The 23,940-nt window shown below is 42.0% G+C and overlaps 1 protein-coding gene and 1 pseudogene across 4 annotated transcripts; one reads left to right on the forward strand and one right to left on the reverse strand.

Annotated features, from left to right (window-relative positions):
* Positions 1-838: 838 nt before the first annotated feature.
* GSTZ1 (glutathione S-transferase zeta 1) lies at positions 839-23,710 on the reverse strand. Of its 4 annotated transcripts, none has more exons than XM_020986180.2 (9): positions 23,581-23,708; positions 19,197-19,248; positions 14,502-14,569; positions 13,752-13,832; positions 13,266-13,394; positions 3,865-3,943; positions 3,198-3,250; positions 2,406-2,455; positions 839-1,264 (listed from the first exon to the last, which is right to left on the reverse strand). In XM_020986180.2, the coding sequence occupies exons 1-9, from the start codon at positions 23,593-23,595 to the stop codon at positions 1,138-1,140; spliced, it is 654 nt and encodes a 217-aa protein (XP_020841839.1). In that variant the 5' UTR covers positions 23,596-23,708; the 3' UTR covers positions 839-1,137. The 4 variants fall into 4 exon arrangements, with proteins under 4 accessions (XP_020841839.1, XP_020841838.1, XP_020841842.1 ...); XM_020986179.2 differs by lacking the exon at positions 23,581-23,708 and adding an exon at positions 20,003-20,051; XM_020986183.2 differs by lacking the exon at positions 13,266-13,394 and having other exon boundaries at positions 23,581-23,710.
* Positions 10,363-10,799, forward strand: LOC110208285 (ubiquitin-like protein 5 pseudogene; annotated as a pseudogene).
* Positions 23,711-23,940: the final 230 nt, after the last annotated feature.

Here is a 23,940-nt window from a genome sequence, read left to right on the forward strand (position 1 = left end):
AGTCACTGAATGGGCATTGCTTCAGTCAGACTGAGACCTGGGAAAGACCTTAGTTTAAAAAGGACAAGGTCTCCCATTGCATTGGGAGCCATCTCCATATCTTCATCTTGCCACTGGACCCCAGATGGCTCCAGAGGAGAAAGTGAGGCTGGTAAATTTGCACAGCCCTGCCTCACTTAAATCCAGTTCACTTGCATGGCATGGCATCATCTCCCTGACTTCATGGTACTCTTAGAGAATAAAGGACAAAGAACAACCACGTATAGCTAGTTAGTTTCAAGGTTCCACCTGATTTCTCTCGGGACCCAAACTATGGCTTATTTGCATGACTATGGAAACAGATGGAGCATGGCAAAGTGGCTGAGGAAGATCTAAGTTTAAGTTCTTCTGGGCATATATAGGGTGTGTGACCATATGCAAATCACTCAAACTCATTGCCCCAGGCTACCCTCTAAGACTAAGTTATAGGTGAGTTATTGATCTGCCTAGGTGGAGAGAGTCTGCACAACAGAAGCTCTTGGATCCAGTGAAGGCACAGGTTCCCTCTTTGCTCTCCCCCTTTCCCATCCTATCACCCCTGAAACAGGGAGGAACTACTTCTCTGTGGCTGTGAAAATTCCAGAGAATTGCTTACTGGACGTGGTCTTAAATGAGCTAGGAGCTGGTATACTACTTGGGAAGAATGAAGATGCCTCATCTCCTTTACCTTTGTTTGGGCTTGACTGGACACTCTTCTTGGATCCGGGGTTGAGGGTATAGATGAACATTGAGATTAATTAACAAAAATGCACGCTATGTAACATGTATGGAAGCAGCCTACAGAAAGAGGAGGCAGTACTTCATGTCATTTATTTATTCAGCACTTCATCATCTTCCAAGCATTTTACCTAAATGATTGCATTGACCCCAATCCCCATAACCCTGTGAAAATAGAACAGGTATTATTGATCTTCACAGTTGACAGAAGAGGAAACCGAGATCCAGAAGAATTCTGTGGTTGGCAAAGCTAGAATTCCAACCTAGGCCTCTCAGCTTCCAAGCCAGGGCTCATTTCACAAAATACGATTTATTTATCTTGGTGGCATTAACACCGTGCAGCTCACACTCTCGTTGTCCTTAAGGTGGAAATGTCAGGATTTAGGCCCGAAGTTCTGGAGGGGTGTCAGGCTGCCGGGAAGGGTGGCTCACTTGGAAAGCCTCCATGGTGAGCAAGGTCTTGTTGATGCGGTTGATAATGGGGTATGGGGAGAGGTCCACCTTAAACCTGCAATATGAACAGAAGTCATTAAGCAGAGGCTGGGGTTTCAGCAAGGAAACATCAAACCGGAGAGGCATGAAGAGGCAAGTTTGGATATTCATTTAGCTGGTCAGGGAAATTCTTAGTGGATAGAGTGCCAGGCCTGGAGTCAGAAAGACCTGAGTTCAAATCCTGCCTCTGACACTTACTAGCTGTGTGACCTTGGGCAAGTTACTTCACTCTGTGTGCCTCAGTTTCCTCATCTGTAAAATGAGCTGGAGAAGGAAATGGCAAATCACTCCAGCATCTTGGAAAAGATAAACCCCAAGTGGAGTTATGAAGAGTTGAACACTCCTGAAAATGACTAAAGGAAAACAAAAAAACAGAAGTGGGCATTGCAAGGGCGGTGGCCTTTCTGAGGCAGTGCAGTGTTAGTTAGTCTTTATCCTGTCTGGTTTTGTGAATTATCTCTTCATATCTTGTCTTTCTATGAGGGGTTCTTGACCTGAGGTCTGTGAACTTAAAATTTTTTTTTTATAATTTATTTCAACATAATTGGTTTCTTTTATAATTTTATATATTTAAAAATTATGCTGAGAAAGGGTCCATGATGACTTCACTGGCTTGCCAAAGTGGTCCATGACACAAACAAGGTTTAGAACCTCTGCTCTAGATAAAACTCAAGATCCTTGGGATTGGGAACTGTCTAATGGAGCCCTGCACATAACAGAAGCTCAACTGATACTCGCTGGGTTGGGGTAAAAGGAAGGGAATGGATAGGACTGGAAGGCTGGACCCTGGTCCATTCTGACTTCTGGAGATAATTCAGGGGATCCTTGTGGGCAGTGAACACTTGTAGAAAGTGGACGAATACTTTCTGGTGGGTATTGCTGTTGGGATGCCTCCCAGGGAGCCAGGTTGTGGGCACCCTCACTTTCCCATAAGCAGAAGCCAAGGGCTGGATCATCTCTGCAGCGATCATGAGGTCATTTCATTGGCTCTCTCAAGCAGAGGGAGGGGAGTTCCATTACAGAAATAGTTAAGTTGAGATGCTACCAGTGTGACTCACACAAAAGACAGGTAGGGGTCTAGTAGGGGAAAGGTAGTTGCTTACGTATGGAGAAGGCTCTCTATGGTATGTGGGGCGGAGGACAGGGTTCTCACTCACCTCTCAGCATTAGCCACCTGAGGCACCAGGCATAAGTCAGCCATGGAGATCTGCAGAGAAAGGTCAAATTTGGTCCTGGTCCAGGATTCCTGACCACACACCTGTTGGGTTCTGACTGTATCCCTGGCCCTATCTTAGCCCTGGCCCATCACAAAAGCAGTGGGGTAAAGAAACAGCCCCCACAGGCCAAACTACTAGGAGACAAAATCTGACTGCACTCTTTGGAGCACGGGGAGCCACAGCAGGAGTCAGAGCACCGCTGCTACGGAGCATGGGGGAGGCTGAGACATCCAATACCCAACATCCCAGTGGGGCCTGTATCCCTGGCAATCCTATCAATAGAGCAGTCATACACTGTGCTTTTTCCCTCTCAAGCCTGAATAATCCCATCCCTTGCCCCAAAGCCTCTGTCTACGGCAACCAGCCGAGGTTTAATCAGCCAGTGGCTTCCTGCTGACATCTCTAGTTAGGATTCTTTCCTTGCCACTGTCCTGCTTTGAAGACAACTGGTCCCAAGGGTAAGGAAGCTCAGTTGGCTAGTCTGAAGGTGTCAGTCGCAGCTGAAGCGTGAGGGCCTAGCTCGACTTCCCGAGTGTCCCTCCCTCATCCCTGCCCTGCCCCTCCCACTTTGGGTGTCTCCAGTTAAGCCAACAGCCTTCCCTCATAGGCTTTTCCTTAAACAAGGGCCTACTGCTTTTAGCATTGACTTCTCTGAAGTCCTGTTTAGCTGCAGCAACAAATTCTGACAGGGACCAAGAATAAGGAACAATGGGGATACGGGATGGCCCCTACCTCATTTCCCACGCAGTACTTCCCTGCTGTGCTCTGCAGGACTTGCTCGAGGGCTGTGAAAAGAAGGAAATGAAAATCAGGGAAGGCTCTGTGGCTCTGACTCCATGTATGGCAAGAAGGAGGAAGCCCAGCATCATTACTCTTGGGTCTCAGCTTCTCCTATAAATGGGGAGAACAGCAGCTGTGCCTGAGACGGGGTGTGTGGGCGAGGTAAGCTTCAACTTGCTTGCTGGAGGAAAGGTAACAGAGAGGATACTGGGGGGAGATGTTTCCCATTTCTCCCATCTGTAGTGAGTAAGGCACAAGACAGCACTGTTCTATTCCACGGTTTCTCTCTCCTTTGGCCCCAATCTCTTGGATGTCATTTTCAGGCAAAGCCATGGACTGAAGTAGCCTAGTAAAGGGAAGACTAGGCAACACCAGAGGTCTGAGACTTGACCACTGGTTTGAGATGAATTGTTCTCATTAAACCAATCTGGCCACTTGTTCAGCCCATCTCCTTCCCAACTGCTGGCCCTGAAGTCCCTCCATTTCCCAGCCTCTTCGATCATTATCACCACAGAAGCCAGAGGGAGATCGTGAAAGAAGTATTGAGTGAGCAGGACCAGTTCTCTGCAATTCCAGGATCAGGACCTTGTAACGAGGGCAGGACAGGATGGAGACCTACCTCTGAAGCCAGAGCCGATGACTGATTGTGCCCATGTCAGCTGGGTCTCTTGGCCCACCTTCTTTAGGACGGCTATGTTCTGATAAGCCAAAGGAAATCCAGTGGTCAGATTTAGCAGCCAACCCAGCACCAACCCTTCCCTGTGGTCTAGCAATCCATAGTTCTCCACTAGGGTGAGAGAGGTCATTCCTTCCTCTTGTCCTGAGAGGTTCTGCTATGCAACGATCCTAGTTTCTCAAGGTTTGGGGGATGGGATCTCCGGAGATGCTTGGTCCCTGGGACCTTCTTCTCTGATTGCCCAAAGTGCTGGTGGCCAGAAAACCCCCACAACTGCACCCATTGGTGTGATATGTGATAAAGGAGCAAGAGGAGAGTCGAGAGGCCTAGGGATTGGAGTTCTTATAGGTGTGGCTATAGTTATGTACTAAGTATGAAGGCCAGAAGAAGACAGACCAAGTAACATATAACCTAGCAGACTAAAGGACAGTTGTAATTGCACTTTATATAGAGATGAGGACAGAAGCCCTTTCAGACAAAACTGTCCTGAAGCCTTCCAACACTTGAATAGGGGGATTATGAGCCAGTGACAACTCCAGTAATTGGGACTCTAAAGCCAGATCTTAGCCCTGGCCCATCACAAAAGCAGTGGGGGAAAGAAACAGCCCCCACAGGCCAAACTACTAGGAGACAAAATCTGACTGCACTCTTTGGAGCACGGGGAGCCACAGCAGGAGTCAGAGCACTGCTGCTACAGAGCGTGCGGGAGGCTGAGACATCCGATACCCAACATCCCAGTGGGGCCTGCCCAGGCCATAGATGGGGATGGAACAATTTCCTGTTAAAGACTATGCAAGGAAAAGAAGACAACTATTGGAGAAGCAAGAGGAGACGGGAGTCGGGAATTGAGGTCGATAGGCTTAATACCAGCCACCCCATCCAGATCAGCAGCAGCAGTGACACCCAGTCTACAGAAGGGACAGGCCTACACAAGTCCTAACCATCTGAGAGTGCCAGAAGGGATGGATCTGGGCACAAAATATCAACACAAGAACTGAGGCTGAAAATAAGGAAACTGAACACAACACAGAAATATTATGGTTGAGAGAAGCCCCAAATTTGAACCTAGAAGAGAGTAAATCTGCAGCAACAAGCACAGTCTTGGAGGAAAAAAACGTTTAGCCACAAGGGCTACAAAAAGGGACTGGAAGAAATTAGCAAAAAGTTAAAAAAAAAAGAAATTATAAATGATATCAGAGTTCAGGAAAAGGTAGAAAGGAAAATGCATAGTTTAGAATATGGAAAACCTCACTCAAATAGGAGACTCCCTGAAAAACAGAATGAAGTAAACAGAACTGAATAATTTTATGGCATAAGAAATATCAGAACAAAGTCCAAAGACAGAAAAAATTATAAGGTACATATTATAAAACGAATGACCAAGAAAACTTAAAATCATTGGACTCTGTGTTAAAACTGTATATTGTTCTGGTCCCCCTGACCACCTTTCCCCTTCCAGTTAGTAATAAATAAGTTTATAAGTAGCCAATATAAATGGGCAATAGCAAGAAATAAGATTGCAAATGGAAACCTGGAAATCACACACAAACTGTCCCTAAGATCATTTACAAACTGTATCATATATTAACCAAAACTCACATCCTGGTAATATGTGCTGAATTAGCAGACACCATCTAGGCACTACTGTCAGGGCCTTTGGTCCTATGATATGTAAATCCCAGAAAAATTCCAGACTTCCACAGTAAAGACCAACAGAACATCAAATGGTGCTGATAATTTTGAGATGATGTGGACACGTTAACTTCAAAGTTTTAGCAACAACTCTGACATGATTTGGATATGTTCATGAACTAACACCAAGGTGACACAGGTAAGAGTAAGTTTGTCTTCCAAAAACACTAGGTAAAAATGAGACCTCAAACTCCTACCCCCCAAGCACTCTTCCATTTCTATCAAGCCCATGATGCTAAGTGCTTCCAACTCTATTCAATGGGCACATGAGTGATACTCTGTGCCTCTCCCTCTCCTCCTCCCCATCATCTTCCCCATTTCACCTGCCTCCTTTCATCATTCTTTCTTCTGCTGTCTGCTTCTATATCTCTTTTGCCACTTGTCTCTGCTGTGTTGTTTGCTCCCACACCACTTGGCTAAAGTGTGATTTAAAAGCCACCCGGTTTTCCCTTGCCAGTCATGTTACTGGCAAGTACTCAAAGAATTGGACGTGCTGGTCCCCATTTCTCAATTTCACAAATTAACTATAAATTCCTGGAAATCAGGACCAAACAAAACACCGAGACACCATATTTCAAGAAATAATAAAAGAGACTGCCTAGATCTATTATACCAAGAAACATTCACTAATCACTTCCAAAGAGAAAACCTAAAATTCAACACCAAGTAGTGTCAAAGTCAAAATGAAGAGCTTCCAAGTCAAAGAAAAAATACTGCAAACAGCCAGAAAGAAATCATTCAAGTACTAAGGAGCCACAAGTAGTATACAAGACTTAGCAGCAAGTCTTATAAAAAAGAGAAAATCTTGGAATATGATATTCCAAAAGGTAAAAGCTAAAGGTTTTACAACCAAAAATAACTTACTCTGCAAAATAGAGTACAATCCTATAGAAGTAAAAATGTCCTTTAATAGAACAGAAGACTTCTGAGAATTTCTGAGGAAAAGACCACTGAGAAGAAACTCTGAAATGGGAACAAAGGGATCAAGAAAAGTAAATACATTTGAGCTACTAGAAGGGGCTAAACAATGATAAAGTAACTACATTCTAATAAGGAGAGAAGAGATAAGTGTCCCTTCAGAATCCTAAAAGAAGTTAAATGAAAAAAACATGAGGCCTTCATGTGGTCATGCTCTGTTTTGTTAGTTTTAAGAAAGGAAAGAAAAGGGAGGGGACAAGGAATACACTAGAGAACAAATGAGGAAAATGGAGAAGGAATTTACTATTTCAGGTAAATATGGTGCATGAGAAAAGTATTTAAACATGGAAGAAGGGGTGGGGAGAAGGCATAAATAATGACATTCTTATCTGAACTGCATAAGGGAGGGCTGAACACACACATACACACAGAGTATGTAGAAATACATTAAACTCAACAGGCAAACAGGTGGAAACAGGAAAAGGGGAGGTGGGATAAAGAGTCAGAGTAGAGTTGTAGAGAGAATAGATACAAGCAAAATAAGCTTCAGTTTCAGAGGGTTAATTATAAAGAGAAGATTAAAAAGAAAACATAAGAACCAGAGATCAGGGTCTGAGACTGGTAAGAGATGTATGGGCGGGGGGGAGAGGCAGAGGAGTAGGAAAAGACTATTTTTAATTAAGGATTACTAGTGTTGATCAGATCCCTTCTTTTTCTCTACCCCTTTCTTCATTGTAAAGAAGTATAAGAGGGATATTAGTGGGATGATAGTGGGAATTATGCAATTAATAATTATAACCATGAACTTGGATAGGATGAACTCATTCATAAAAAGAAGGAAGGTAGCAGAATGAATTAGAAAGCAGAACCAATAATATGTTGTTTATAAGCAACACACTTGAATACTAAAGATTCTCACGAAGTCAAACTGAGGAGCTAGAGCAGAATTTATTATGATTTGGACAAGTTTTAAAAAGCAAAGGCAGCAATCGTGAAAGCACACTGAGGTGCTCCTTCCACCCCACATTCCACCCCATTGCCTTTTAAAAATAATATTAGGACCCTATTTTAGTCTCAAGTCTTTGGTCCCACCTAAATGAGAAAAATTATTAATACTTAATCAAAATTTTAGGAAAACAATGTTCTGCACTAAATCTCCCCCCCCCCCCCTTACCAGAGGCCTAACCACTTCCTTGGAGGAAACTGAGTGAAAATACAAAGAGGAACTATGTTGGATGATGAAGTCAGGGTGGTGATCAGACAAAGGCAAGGAGGCCACTGTTTGCTCCAATTAAGAGCACTGCTCTCTTTTCCTATGTCTTGACCAGGCAGTAATTATAAGACTAACAGAAGGAAGCAATCTTTTATTACTTCTGTAAATGGAAGTATCTGTTGAGTTGATCTTTGGCTAGGTGGAAAGAAGAGTGCTTAGAATGAGTTCTCAAATAGAGTTTATAAAAATGATTTTCTGAGTTGCGCTGACATTTTAAGGTATTACTGTTCTGAGACTGTTACCTAGACTCTGAACTTTTGCTTAATCTTGACTTTGGAATTTTGTTGATTGAGAATAATATAAACTATAATTCCAAAATGGCTTGTATCAGAGATAGTTCTTTGATCTTGGATATCAGAGATATTTAAAGACAACAGGAAACTCTCTCCATTTTTGGACCTCTAAGTAGAAAATACTCAGAATTTGCTTAATTTAATTGATAAGATTTTTCTGGCAGGCTTGTGCCTACAACACAGAGTACAGAATTTTCTTCTATATAATCATGGTCTCAGGCAAGGCAACAGAAAAAAATAGACATAGTTAAAAGGGATAAGCAGGGAAACTAACATCATTCTTAATGACACCAATGTAATAGAAAAATATCAATACTTAATACATATTCAATAAATGAATGGTGCAGCTAAGCACTTAAAGGGAAAGTTAACCCAATTATAGGGAGAAATAGTAAAATTATGATAGCTGTAGCCTTCAATGTGCCCCTTTCAAATTTAAATGAATCTAACAAAAAGATAAATGAGAAAGAAGCTAAGGACTTGAACAGAATTTTAGAAAAGTCAGGCATGATAGATCTTTGGTGACTGTTGAATGGAAATAAGAATATGCATATTTCTTAGTTCTACATGATACTTTACAAAACTTTACCATGTTCTAGGGCACAAAATCTTCATCAATAAATGCAGAAAACTAGAAATACTAAACACCTTCCCTACTGACCACAACACAATTAAAAATATAATCAGTAAAAGGCTTTGAAGAAAGGATTCAAACTGAAATGCAGACTAGATAAATTAATCCTAAAGAATTGGTGGGTAAAAGGACAAATCATAGAAACGAGATAATTACATTAAAGCAAATCACAATGATGAAGCAACATACCAAAACTTTTAGAATACAATCAAAACATTCCTTATTGGACAATTTATATTTCTAAACACTTTCATCAACAAAAAAAACCAAATCAATAAATTAGGCATACAACTAAAAAAAAATCAGAAAAGGAACAAATTTTTAAAAACACAAACACAAAAATAAAAATTCTAAAAAACAAAAGAGATAAATATAAAAAATAAAAACCTCCCAATTAGTTAAGAAATAAAACTAAAAGATGGTTAAAAAAAAAAGCCCTTAGCCAACTGGATATCTCCCAACAACAGAAGAAACCGTCACTAAGAAAAAAAATGAAAAAAGAGAAGTCACAACAAACAATAAAGGAAATTATTGGAAACTATTTTTGCCCAAATATATGCCAATAAAACTGATAATTTAAATGCATACGTCCAAAATATATAAAGGTTAACAGAATAGAGAAATAGAGAAGTGAAATAACCTAATCTCAGAAAAAGACACTGAATAAGCCATAAAGGAACTTCCAAAGAAAAAAACCCTAGAACTAGATGGGTTTATAAGTGAATTTTATCAAATATTCAAAAGGTAATTAATTCCAGTATCACATAAATTGTTTGAAAAAAAAAAAGGGACAAAAAGGATCCTGCCAAACTATGGTCCTGATACCTAAAACAAGAAGGGCTGTCAGAGAAAGGTAATTAATAGGCCAATATCTCTAATTAATATTGATGAAGAAATCTTGAGTAAAATAATAGCAAAGCGACTACAATAATACATCAAAAAGATCATATGCTTTGACCAGGTTGGATTTATACTAGGATTGCAGGGTTGATTCACTACAAAAAATATTAAACAACAGAAGTCACATGATTATATTAGAAGAAAAAGCTTTTGACAAAATACAATATCCCTTTATGCTAAAAATAGCAAAAAAAAAAATCAGAAATCAATGGACTGTACCTTAATAAGGTAAGTAATTCCTCAAACCAAGAGCTAGCATTGTCTCTAATAGAGAAATGCTAGCAGCCTTTCCAAAAAGACCAGTGCAAAAAAAAAAAAAAACCAGGGCAAAGCAAAGATGTTCACTATCACTACTATACTTGATAAAATACAAGAAATGCTACCTATAGCAATAAGACAAGATAAAAACATGAAGGTAATAAGCATAAGGAAAGAGGAAACAAAATTATCACTTTTTAGATGACATTATTGCTTTCTGCATATAACCCTCAAGAATCACCTAAAAATTAAGAGCAACAATTAATAACTTCAGTAAAGTAGTAATATATAAAAACAAGCCCAGAAAGATCACCAGTCTTCCTATGTACTACAAACAAAACCCAGCAGGAAAAGAAAGGAGAAATTACATTAGAGAACATATAAAATATCTGGGAATTCAGAAACTAAGGCAAACACAGAAATTATGCAAATACAGTGAAAAACACTACTTACAAAAACAAATATAGGAGGAAGGGGCTGTGCCTGAAGGTGAAGGGAACCATGATCGAGGTTGTGTGTAATGACTGGCTGGGCAAGAAGGTCCGTGTGAAGTGCAACACGGATGACATGATAGGAGATCTGAAGAAACTGATTGTGGCTCAGACAGGCACCTGTTGGAACAAGACTGTTCTGAAGAAATGGTACACAATCTTCAAGGACCACATTTCCCTGGGTGACTATGAGATTTGTGATGGAATGAACCTGGAGCTTTATTATCAGTAGGGGCAGCGGGCCTGCCAATTCTGCAACCCACTCCCTATTTTTAAAGTCTGACTAATGAAAATAATTTAAATGCCAAACAAAAAAAATAAATAAAGATAGACCTAGATAACTGAAGAGAGATTATTTACTGGACCATGTCAGTATATTAAAAATAATGATACCTTCCTATACATATTTACAGACTCAGTGTCATACCGACCAAATTGCCAAAGGATTACGTTTATAAAACAAAACAAAAAATTCATCAGGAGGACTAAAAAGACAAGGTCAAGAATATCAAGGGAAGAAATGAAAACAAGTGGGGAGGAATGGGGTTTACCTAAGTATTATTAGACCTCACAGTAATCATCACAACTTTTTGCTACTGGTTAAAAGTAGAAATGGTGACCAGCAGAGCAGATTATCTGCACAAGACCAAGAAACAAACTCAGTAGCATAGTCGCCAACAAGCCTACGGCCGTGAACGACTGAAATTAGGACTCACTAGTCAACAAAAAGTGCTAGGAAAATTAACAGAAATTGGGTTCAAACCAGTATCTTATACCATGTACCACAACAAGTTCCAAGTGGACACATGAGTTGGCGATAAAAAGTCTTATCAGAAAATAAGTAGTGGAATTCAGCCCCTGCAGGTACAGACCTTTAAAGACACCAGGAGTCACGCAGTCCCATCATGGTACCTGCCCATGGTCCAGAGAAAGATAACAAGGCCACAAGGAGAGGAAACCTAAGTTCAAACCACCTCATGGAATCATGAGATTTTTAGAGACTTCTGACTTTATATAATCTAGCCCTATCCAGTCCAATCCTTTATTAAATACCTACTGTATACAAAGCACTGTGCTACCCTAGGGAAACAAAGACCAAATGAGGAGATACTGTTAACTAATATGAATAGGGAAAGAGTTACTGACTAAACAAAGGATAGAGAAGATCACAGGAGACAAAATGGACAATTTTGGTTGCATAAAATTTAAGGTTTTTGCACAAACAAAATCAATGCAGTTAGAATTAGAAAAGCAACTGTTAAATGGGAAAAAATTGTTGTAGCAAATTTTCCTAAGAAAGATCTGAACAAAAGCCATTCTCCAAATGCTAAACAGCCAAAGAATATTAAGGGCAGAAGTCCAAGTTATCAGCAACCATATTAAAAAAAAATCCTCGGGGGCAGCTAGTGGCGCAGTGGATAGAGCACCAGCCCTGGAGTCAGGAGGATCTGAGTTCAAATCCGGCCAGCTGTGTGACTCTGGGCAAGTCACTTAACCCCAATTGCCTCACTGACAAAAAACAAAACAAACAAAAAAATGCTCCAAATCATTAGTAGAGAAATTAAAATTAAAACCACTCTGAAGTTCTGCCTCATGTCCATTAGACCGGCCAAGATGACCAAAAAAAAAAAATGATAATTGTTAGGGGAGCTGTGGGAAGACAGCTACACTCATGTACTGTTGGATCTTTGAAGTCCAGCCATTCTGGAAATAAAGTTAGTGTTATATTCCCAAAGCCATTAAACTGTGACCTTTGACCTTCTGCTCTATTCACTGTGTCCCCTAGCTGTCTTCTTATTTGTTACGAGGAAGAATTTCCTTTTGGTTTGGATGGAGTGGCAAGCTGGAGAGTGAGTGAGAGGGTAATGATACTGATACACAAAAAAGGAAGAAAATAGAATAAACAGAAGAGATAAGAAGGAAGTTCAGAACGGGACAGAGACAAACAAGGCAATGTTAGAACTACCATGTTAAATTGGAAATACAGAGTATTCCAAAAGCCTTAGTGCAGTTTTCAGCTTTAAAATAAATACAGAGAATAACCAAGTTGCATACAGTGATGATCCACATCTTCATATGCAGACTTCCTTTTCTGTTTTTCTTGGTATAAGGAAATATTCATGTTGATGTTTCTTAAGTACATAATAAGGAAAAAAATTATAAAGTAATATGTAATCCTACTCCGAGCTCTGGAATAATTAGATTGAGCCTCACTTAGAGATAGTTGCAAAGCGCAGGGGAAAGTCAGCAAGACTTTTCTCTAGTCTTTGCTTTGCCGTTGCCTCCATGGAGGAGCACAGTCACTGAATGAGTGATTCACTCCCAGTCTGGGCCCCATGGAAGTGAAGTACTGTGATGTAGAAAAGAGCCTTGGACTATGAGTCAGTGGGTCTGGTTCTCAGCTGGACTTTGATGAACCTGCATCACACTTAGAGCAAACCACTTCTCTAGCGCCTCAGGAGCTTTGTCAACGCTCAGCTCATGCGCTGACTCCTGTGGACAAACTTCCTGATTACTAGTTGTCACTGTAATTTCTTTCCTCTTCAAAATACCATGGATACTTGGTATAACTTGGTATAAACTTATCTGTTTACATCTTTCATCTCCACAACAGAATGTAAGCTCCTTGAGGGCAGGGATTGCCCATCATTTGGTCTTTGTTTCCCTAGGGTAGCACAGTGCTTTGTATACAGTAGGTATTTAATAAAGGATTGGACTGGATAGGGCTAGATTATATAAAGTCAGAAGTCTCTAAAAATCTCATGATTCCATGAGGTGGTTTGAACTTAGGTTTCCTCTCCTTGTGGCCTTGTTATCTTTCTCTGGACCATGGGCAGGTACCATGATGGGACTGCGTGACTCCTGGTGTCTTTAAAGGTCTGTACCTGCAGGGGCTGAATTCCACTAGCAATGAGATCTGAGATCATGCGAACGCTGGCTCTTTTCTTGGGGTCCTGTGGCAGGAGCCTGACGGGTGTCGGTCGTGTCTCTTCCAGATACTCGATGATGGCCAGCTGCAAACCACAAGGGGCAGGGATAAGAAACAAGGCAGGAAGGAGAAAGTGTTTGATCCCGGGGGAGTGAGGATGATGCCAATTATTTCTCATTTTCCTGCTTGCTTCCCCCAACTTCCCCCTTTCCCCAGTCCCTTTCCCTGCCCAAGTACTGGGACAGTAGAGGATAGTAATCATTGAAGGAGGAGCTAAGAAGGCAGTTCAATCCTTAACTCCCTGGAGTTCAGGCATTCAAATGCCTGATTCCCGTGTGTATGTGGGAGAGGGGAGGAGAGGGAGAAGAAAGCAAGGGACAGTGGCTTCCTCACAGCCCTCTTGTTGGAATGAGTAATGGGCTGACTGGTCCACAGTACTCACTGATTGGGTAAGGGTAACGCCATCAATCTTCAGGGCTGGTACTTGACTCATTGGGTTCAGTGTCTGGAATTCCTCACTAAACTGTGAACACAAGGTCCCAAAGGAAAAGGAAAAGCCTGGGTTAGTCAGGTTGGTGGGGAGGGACATAGATAACTCTATTCCTCCTGGGGCTGGCCTGCCTTTCTGCTAAATGAAGGCCAAACTCATTAACCTGTCATTCAAGGTTTTCCACAATCTGGCAGAAATTTATATTTCCAGCTTTACTTCGACCTATTCTCCTTGGCACAGTCCAGCTTGTGAAAGAGTCCTCCCCCTGGGGTAGCACTGGTTTGGTATTTGGGATCCCACTGTTGCCCCAACCTTGGGCCTTAAATGAGGTTGTTGTGAAGATAAAACATTATCTGTAAAGCATTTTCAAAACCTTAAAGCGCCATATAAATGTCAGTCGTTATTATTTGTTATTATTATTATTGATGATCTCAGCTTAAGTTGGATCCCATAGACAAAACTGAACTACTCCCCATTTCCCAAACATGCAATACATTTTCTCATCTCTGTGCCTGGAGTGGCCCCCCTACTATCTTTGTTCAATAAAGTCTGACTCATCCTTCAAAGCCCAGCTCAAAAGTCGATGCCTCCATGAAGTCTACCTTGAGAACCCCATCCTGACAAAACCCAGAAATGCTTTCTACCTCCTCCAAAAACCTCAGCACTTCATACATCCTATGGACTTATTATACTCTTTCTTACCTGCTGCCCTCCATCCTTTATGAGGTGAACAGGAAAGGTGTCATAGTCAATCTTCTTGAGAGCCAGAGCTGCAGATGAGAAAAATAACACACATATAAAGAGGTGGTTACAGGAGGCAGCCTTGGGCTGGAATGCCTGGGAAAGAGACTCCTGCAAAAGAGGAATTTTCTGAAGGGAGTTTCTCTTCTCTCTAGAAGGATCAGGCCCACTATCTTCATCAAGTCTTCCCTGGCCACCTTAGCACAAAGTGTTCTCTCTCTCCTCTGTACTGTGTAAGTATTTATTGTACAGACCAGTTAGGCAGCTAGGTGCCCCATGGATAAAATACTAGACCCAGAGTCAGGAGGACCTGAGTTTATAATCTCAACTCAGACACTATCTGAGTGACCCTGGTCAAATCACTTAACTCCATTTTTCTTATCTGTAAAATAGGGACAAAATTAGGGCAGTAGTGAGGATAAAATGAGATGTTTATAAAGCACTTTGCAAACCTTAAAGTGTTACATAAATGTTGCTATTGTTGCACTGTGGACCATAGCATGCCAATACTATCCATGAAGTATTCTTGGCAAAGATACTGGTGTGGTTTGCCATTTCCTTCTCCAGTGGGTTAAGGCAAACAGAGGTTAAGTAACTTGTCTAGGGTCACACAGCTAGTAGTGTCTGAGGCTGGATATGAACTTAGGTCTTCCTGACCCTAGGCCCAGCACTCTATCCACTGATTCATGCAGTTGCCTCCATTACTAGGCTTGTACCCATATAAATGTTAGCTATTATTATAATTACCATTCACACAGTACTTATTCTATGCAACAGTATAGGGCAGCTCTATTTACACCTCTTACTTCTCCCTAGACCATAACCTCCTGGAGGGCCAGGACAACAGTTTGCCTTATTCATCCTTGTCATCTTTCCCGTTAGCTTAGCACAGTACACTGCCTAAAAAGCGGGTGCTGAATGAATGGGATGGTTATGGTTGTTTCCTGTCAAGGAATCCAAACCCTGGTACCCTAAGCCTTCCAGAGTGGGAGTGATGAGGAAGGTAACTAGAACACCAAAAATTGTAGCACTTTTTTTTTTTGGTGAGGCAATTGGGGTTAACCGACTTGCCCAGAGACACAACTAGTGAGTGTTGTGTCTGAGGCCAGATTTGAACTCAGGTCCTCCTGACTCCAGGGTAGGTGTTCTATTCACTGTGCCACCTAGCTGGCCCGAGCACCAAACATTGAAAGAGAACAAATACCCCTCCTTCTCCATCCCCTCATCAACAAAGATGAAACAGATTACTGTATAGATTCATAGAAGTAGAAGGGACCTAGCCATCATGTAGCCCAGTCCTCTTCATTTGACAGATGAGGAAATTGAAGCCCAAAAGGGGTGAAAGTGATTTCTCCTTGTGATAGAGGCATTTGAACTTAATTCTTCTAATTAATAAACCTGTTGCTTTCTAAAGCAGCTTAAGAGGTGTTACCAACCACTCAAGGGAAGGTGCTTTTAAAATGGCAGTACCTCATCTTACCTCAGAACACAGTGTTTCTCAAAGTCTTTCTCTGGTTAGGGTAATCTGCTCAGCACCATAAATCAATGCGGAAAAGAGGAAACCAAGTTCTCTTGGGTAAGTTCCACCCCTTTTCTCACTGGTCTATCCTAGTAAAGTCTCCCAAATAGCTTGTGATGTTCTTAGCGTCCAAAAACCTGAGTTTGCCTTTACCAATCTTAGACAAGGAGGGTGTTGAATACCTCACCTTAGAAGGAAAAGAGCATGGCTGGCAAGCGTTTGGAAAATGGATTAGTGTTGTTTTGGGTATACAGACATGTAATTGCGGTAGAACATGAATGGTAAGGTGACTGGATGAGGGAAGCTGGGAGGTGGAGAAGATTAATATTCATTGTTCCACGTGTCCCAAATAGTTCACCGATGTCTCCGAAGATAAATAAATTTCTGAACCACTGGTACATTAAGCTGAAGTCAGTAGTTCCTAGATTAGGAACTGGATTCAGTTTTTTTCTAATCTGATAATTGATTTTTTTTTTTATTGCTGCATTGAGAACTATAACTTCCATCATATTCCTAGTTTCTTTTGAACTATTCGGGAATTTCTTGTTGTAGTTCCACGCCTTCTTGAGATTATACAGGATTCTGTGTTTCATTAGGCATTAGTTTACTTTTCTTTTGTAATATTTGTTAAGAGCATTGTATTGTCTTTGAAGATTTAGTATTCATCCTTCCCTTTCAGGTTGAGGATGCTCTCTGTTGCTTTATTTGCTTGTGGTCTAGGTTTTTCTTCTTCTTGAAATCTTTGGTGTGTTAGCCTTTTCCTCCTTCCTTATATTTCCCCATCGATCACTTTCTGACTCTTCCCTCTTTACTTGGGGTGAATACACTGAGAATTGGGCTGCAAAGCAGCTTCCTTCCTCCTACACTGAGAGACTTACGTTCTTTGACCTTAGTCGCTGCCCTAGGTAGTATTTAATGGGAAGGACCAACACTAATTGAGTTTTAGTCTCTTTTCTTTCAAGTGTGATGCAGCCGCTCATGACAGACCCTTTGTCCTTTCCTTTTTTGGGCTGAGCTGAATTAGCACCTGCCACTCTTTGCAGGGTTGGGAGAGGGTGGGAAAACATTCCACTCAGAATCTTTGCAGCCTCCAGGGCTTAGAGTCATAGGGACTTCAAAAGTCAGCACACTCCCCTCACTCCTTAAGCAGGATCCATTTCCACTGCTTGTTTCAGGGTGGAGGTAGGGCAGGGTGTAAGGAATGCCAGCAAAATCCCTGAAGCAGAAGGGGGGGGACCCAAATATGGGTCCAAGGTACATGACTCAGAATTCAGAGGCTTGTCAACCAATTAGCCTACTATGTACTAGCCAATGTGATCAGTTTGTCCCGGCCCAGAATGCAGAGGGTGCTGAATGAATTCTTTAAAGATTAACTTTTTCTGGTAACAGTTTATCTTGTCAGAGTTTTCTGTTTTTTGTCCTGTGAATCCACAGGACAATCTACATATGGCATATAATTACTTCTTGAGTTTTTTTTTTTAAGAATTGGAGGGATGGGAAAAGTTTCTAGTCCACCATCTTGTTGGTCCTATAAGCCAGAACTCCCTTGATCATCAGTCTTTGAAGATCTGAAGGGTTGTCATATGGAAGAGGTGTGAGATCTATTCTGTATTGTTCTGAAGCAGGGGTTCTTAACCTGGAATCTGGGAATTTGTGTAAAAAAATTTTTTAATAACTAGGTCTCAGTACAATTGGCTTACTTTTCAATTCTATGTATTTTATGCCTTTAAAAACATACATTTATTCTGAGAAGGGGTCCATAGGTTTCACCAGAATGCCAAAGGGGTCCATGACACCAGAAAAGTTTAAGAACCCCTGTTCTAGAGCAGAGGTATCAAACACAGGCTCCTACGTTTGACCCAAACCAGATTAAAACATAGTTGGGAAATATTTAACAAAATAAATAAAAATACAATAAAAAAATAGAAATTATTACATTTTAAAACTAAGTCAATATGTGGCCTGCGGTCATCCTCATGTAAGTATTGGTGGTCTCCCTCAGGACCAGGGAATGGAAAGTTCCAGGGAAGGTGATTTCCATTTGGAATAAGGAAAAACTTCTTATCGGTTTCAGCTGTTGGAAAAATAAAAGTCTTCCTCTTGAAACAGCAAACTCCCTGACACTGGTAATGCTCAAGCAAAGCTGGTGTGATCCCAGATAGGGATGTTGCAGAAAAGGCTGCTGAATAAAGAGGGGTTTGGGCTTCTAAGATGTCATGATTTCTAGATTCTACCCATAAAACAGAAGGTGGCAGCTAGGTTTAAAAGGCAAAGCTGTTATTGGGGTGCTGGTTGTTGGGTGTGTGTGTGTGTGGGTGGGTGTATTGCTTTAGAGTCAAATAATAACTTTTATTTATATAGTACTTGAAGGCTTACAAATTGCTTTCCATAGGTTATCTTCTAGAACCTCACGTCCCCATTTTACAGACAAGGTAGCCGGAGGGGATGAAATAATTTGCAAATGGTCACACTCAGATAGTGTCAGAAATGAGATAAGAACACAGTTCTTTTGGACTTCAAGCTCAGTAAGTTAACGATTACGGCACAAAGATGGCGCCATTGGAGCAATGTCTGGCTAGCTCTGACAACTGCATGGCCCTGCTCTCACCTGGTCCCCACCCCCACCTCTGTTGGATCCTTCCTCTTTTTCCAGCAGGCCTGCAGGAATCTAAAGGTCTTTCTCTGCAGGACATTGACCTGCCTAGTCTGATTAGGTAGAAAAATCAAATAAGATAAGCGCCTGGCAAGGAAAGCAAAAATGATAAAAACCAGGCCCTGTCCCTGGCCCCTAGCAAAGATGGTGCTGCTAGCACAGCTGCGTTCTACTAGGGTCAGTGTAACATTGCTTAAGGGGGCTCTAGAGAGAAGGGGGAAGAGAAGAAACAGTTACTGCAGAAAAATAATGCCCTTCCCCACCCCTTTCTGTTTTTCTGCAGGAACCCAGCAACTGGTAAGGCTTGGCAGATTGGAAAGACTGTAGAAGAGATGGGCTGTCAATGTTCCCCAAAGCAGTGCACTTGGGCTCTGTCTTCCTATATTTTGCTGGATTCCTCTGATTCCACCCCCCCATTCCCCCTTGTAGTTTCTCCAGGAATATGGGAACGGGAATGGGCATGGGCAGGGGAGACCATTCTTACCTATTCGAACTCTCCAGGAACAAGAGCTTCGGAAATAAGAATAGAGGACCGGCTGAGAAGAGAAAGAGAGAAGCTTAATTGTGTTTTCTGGTCTTAGTCACAGAACTCTTTCCAGGGCCAGCGGAGTGGGATGCCTCGCTTCCCTCTCCAGGTAGGCAGTGGGCCTGCAGAATAGGTAGATTTTGCATTGCTTTGAGAGAGAAGTCACTGAAAACCTTGGGGGAGCAAAGAGAGCTTCCCAAGGTACATTCAGATCTTCAAGACAGATGATAAAAGGAGCCGGGTGGATAGCAAAATAAATAAATGGAGGAGAGAAATGTGTAAGAAGACTAGAAGGGTAGGAAAGGAGCCATTGGTGCTCTGTGAAGGGCTTTAAGAGCCAAACAGATGATCTGCTGTTTGTCAAGTTTCTGACACAAGGTAACATTTAAAAAATGTAACAGGAATGACAAAGAATGAATTTGATAATGGCCCAATCTAAGGCTGCAGTGTGGGAGCTATTTTTGGGTAGGGAAAGTCTTTAGGAAGCACTGGGGGATTTGCTGCTGAGGAGAACTTCACAAAACAATGAAGGAGGTATTTTGGGGAAGAGACATAGGCTCCAGGGCTCTTCAAATTAGGTCACACAGGTTTATTTGCCCCTTCTGTGGACTGGGACTTCAGTGAAGCCAATCTACTCCAATCCTGCTGCAATTCACTTTTGGGGTGGACTGGGAAGAGAGAGGAGTGTGTTTCTGAGGACAGGAAGTTGTCTTCACCGAGAGTCAAAGGGCCTCTATTTCGCTGGGGCTCCTAGGAAGCCTTACCTTCTCAGGAACTGCCATTCTGCTCTTATGACCCTTGAACAGAGCAACTGCCCTCAAAATCTGCTTGGTGAAGGGAGGAGTTAATAAGGGGGTGGGGTTCAGGAGCCAATGGGGAAGCTAGTATTCTCCTACTTGGCTCAATGCTGTGGTCAGCCTTTGGGTCTGGGAAAGATAGGAAATCTAATGTCCCAGTCTTGGTGGGTTTTCCTTTTCTCAACATTCTTCCCATTGGATTGCTGAACCCATTTCCTGCACAAAATGAGTCGGCCTAAGGCACAACGATGAAGCAATGTGTGTCTTTTTGGCACCTTCCCCCCCCTTCCCTATTATGGCCTTTCACTACTTTTTCCCTCCCAGATCCTTAGTGCTTTTCCACTTCTAAAGAATTAGATAAATTCTTTCACTCTAAGATGTTGGGGGTTTGATGGGGGTATTTATATTTTAAAACTGGACCCTAGGAGGACAATGATTATAGGTGTCAAGATAAAAATTATCCAACCTACAATAAGAGAAACTGAGGCAGAGCTCTGAACCAATGGCACTTTACTAAAGGGTCCATGGTCCCCTCTCATGAAGTAGACCTCAGATTTTCCTCATGATCTGAGATGCCCCCTCCTTTCCAGGGCCCTATTTTTATAGGTTGATATTTAAACATTCAAGAACAGCTATACCAGATACAGAATAATTTCATTGGTTGACATATGATGCATCAACTAAAATAAGCAAAACAATATATCAGCAAAGCAGGGAACATCTCCACTGATTAGGCGGTTGTAAGGTGGACGCCTGCTCACGTTGGACAAGAGAATGGTTCACAGGCACAAAAACAATGCTGGGGGGCTTTCCGAGTAGTTGAGTGGGCTTGGTCACCACAACAGGGAAAAACAAGGGTGGAAGGCCTTCGACAGCTTCCCATGATTATGCAAGTGATTTTACCATCTGAAGCTCATAGCTTTGGGGCCAAATATACGGAACTTATAATCACATCAAACTGATTGATACTGATTGGAACAGAGTAGGGGTCTTCAATCAATCAACTTCCTCATAGGTATAGGGAGAGCTGGGATATTTGCCTCTTCCATTTCCTATTTGAGCAACTGAGGGAAATAAGGATATAAGTGTGGCCTATAACAGAGAGTAAAAGGAGTTTGTGTGGAAAGAACAAAGAGCAATACCTGGTACACAGCACCAATTTAATAAAAGCTTATTAAAAAATGTTTTCACATGCAACCGGGAAATAAGAGAAAGAGGAAATGGGGTAGAGAAGTCTATGCTGCTCTACAGGAAAATAGAAGGGGAACGGGACAAGAGAAGGGAGAGGGGAGAGATAGAAGAGAAGGCAGACTAGGGGAAGGGGTATTCAGAATGCATGCCATCTTGGGGTGGGGGGAGGGGTGAGCAATTTGGAACTCAAAAAACTTGTGGAAGTGAATGTTGAAAACTAAAAATAAATAAATTTATATTTAAAAAAATTTAAAAAAAACCAACTAATAAAAGCTTATTTATCAACTGGTTGATTAGAAGACTAGGGGGACAGCTAGATGGTGTGGTGGGTAGAGCACCAGCCCTAGACTCAGGAGGACCTGAGTTCAAATCCAGCCTTAGACCCTAGCTGTGTGACCCTGGACAAGTCACTTAACCTTGATTGCCTCCAAAAAAAAAAAAGGGAAAAGAATCATGGTATCAAGTTTCTAACACAAGGTAACATTTAAAAAATGTGATAGGAATGACAAAGAATAAATTTGATAATGGCCCAATTTGAGGCTGCAGAGTGGAAGATACTTTTTGAGTAGGGAAAGTCTTTAGGAATCATTGGGGGATTTTGACGCTGAGGAGGAGAACTTCACAAAACAATGAAGGAGAAAAATGTCCTCAAAGCTCCTTAGATTAGGTCTATTTCCCTCTTTTGGGGACTGTGACTTCAGTGAAGCCAGTCCACTTCAATCTTGCCATAATTTGTTTTTGGGGAAGAGGCAATCCTCAAATATCTCTACCACCTGAAATGTCATCATTAGACAGTCATTCCCATGGGTGAAAGCATCGTAGCCTTTAGAGGCACCTATAATAATAACTCACACCTATAGTGTACTTTAATAAAGTTTTTTTTACAATGCATTTTTACAACAAAGCTGTGTTAGGTAGTGGAAATATTATTTGCATTTTACAGATGAAGAAACTGGGGCTTAAGGAGATTTCAGTGGCTTTTCCAGGGTCACACAGCTGATAAGTATTAGAGGTGCCATTCCAACTCAGGTCTTCTGATTAAAGGTCTAGCCTTCTTTCCATTAATACCACCCTTTTCCTCTCCTGCTATGGGCCCCTAGCTGCCCTATTATCAGTAACTAACTCTTTAATGCTCTCTAGTTTATTAGATTAATTTCTTCTGGGTTGACGAGGTGAGAACACTGGCTGCAGCAAAGAAAGAGGCTTATTAAATTTAGGAGCATGGGCCACTGGGAGGAAGGCCAAGGTGTTGGGGTCAGGGTTCAAAGTAAAGGGGAACATGAGGAAATTGGGCACATGGGACTGTCTACTTGACCAATTTAATCAGGCTCAGCCCTGTCAACCGAGCAAAGAGATCAATCACCAAGCACTTATTACTAAGTGCTAGGCCTCAGGAATACAAATACAAATACCAAAGTCCTCAAGGAACTCACATTCTATTAGAGCAGGTAAGGCAATGCAGGATAGAAATAGGGACTGTGATTTTACCAGTATAGGAAACACCTTCTACCAGGGCAAGTCAGCACCCCCTCATCTTACGAACTGTCAGACAGTATGCATTACGATCAGGATTTGAACCCAGTTCCTTTTAGCTCTCAGGCTGGCTCACTAACCATCCTACCACACTTATTCATACAGGAAAGAAACCCCTCCAAATTACAAGAATTGGGAAAGGCCTCTGGAAGGAGGGACATTAATTAGCATCTCTAAGGCCTTGACAGGAGTCAGGAGACCTAGTTTCTAGGTTTTGGAGCTGCTAGGTGGATAGACTGCTGATAAACACCCTAGTTAAAATCCTGTCTCTGTTACCAACTGTGTCTCTTAAGCTTTTTGTGCGTCAGTTTCTTCATTTGCAAAATGGGAATAATAATCCCGCCTATCTCCTAGGTTTTGAAAGGATAAAATGACATGTTTGTCACGTAGTTTGCAAACTTTAAAGCATTACAGAAATGATTATAATTAGTTCTGATTTTGTGACTGATTTTTTTTTCTTGTCTTTATGAGTAATCAAGCCCCTTTCTGGGCCTCAATGGTTCCTCCCACCAGAGGGCGCTGTGGTGCGACTCCGGACATTTGCAGGGTTAGTCCGGGTAGAGGGTTTTTTAAAGCGCTCGAGTCATCGAAACTACATATCCCAGGGTGCAGTGGGGCCACCGCGAGTTTAGTGTGTTGGACTCGCTATTCTACTTCGGAGAGACAAAGGGCGCCTTCCGGTAGCTAGGCCTAGTTCGGGGGGGGGGGCGGAAGGGGGAGGGGAAAGGGAGACGGGAGAGAATCAGAAGCTTGGACCCCTTTCCCCCGCCCCAGGCACCTTTGCTTCTCCGTTAAGCCCTCCCCTTTCGTTGTGCACAGACCTTTCCTGCCTGCATCTTGGAGCTCTCTGTGCTCAAGAAACTCCACGATTGGGACCCCGCCGGACAGCGTGTGCAAACCACTTGACTTGTCAGGGGCCTCAGTGTCTTAATTTGTCAAATAATAGCGGCTGGATTAGATGCCTTTTATAGTCTGGGAGTTCCCTCGCGCTCCTGGGAGTAGTAGTCCCTCCTACTCTTTCCTCTCTCTCTCTCCTTCCTAACGCGACAGCAGGTAGAACTACCTCTCCCATAGTGTCCCGTGCCTTACTCAAGACTTCCGGGGTGCCGACTAAGAACTACTATTCCCACAATGCCCCACGCTATCAATTTTGCTCCGCTTAAGGGGCGGGGCAAGCAAAG

The sequence above is a fragment of the Phascolarctos cinereus genome, unplaced genomic scaffold (genome assembly GCF_003287225.1).
Source record: "Phascolarctos cinereus isolate Bilbo 61053 unplaced genomic scaffold, phaCin_HiC Scaffold_3;HRSCAF=262, whole genome shotgun sequence".
NCBI lineage: Eukaryota > Metazoa > Chordata > Mammalia > Diprotodontia > Phascolarctidae > Phascolarctos > Phascolarctos cinereus.

What these genes read in the sequence shown, in the direction of transcription:
- GSTZ1 (XM_020986179.2), bottom strand. An exon ending in TAAAGGATGGAGGGCAGCAG is followed by an intron (nt 13,833 to 14,501) that starts GTAAGAAAGAGT and finishes TTGTGTTCACAG; the next exon opens with TTTAGTGAGGAATTCCAGAC. An exon ending in GTGGAATTCAGCCCCTGCAG is followed by an intron (nt 3,944 to 13,265) that starts GTACAGACCTTT and finishes TTGGCTTATCAG; the next exon opens with AACATAGCCGTCCTAAAGAA.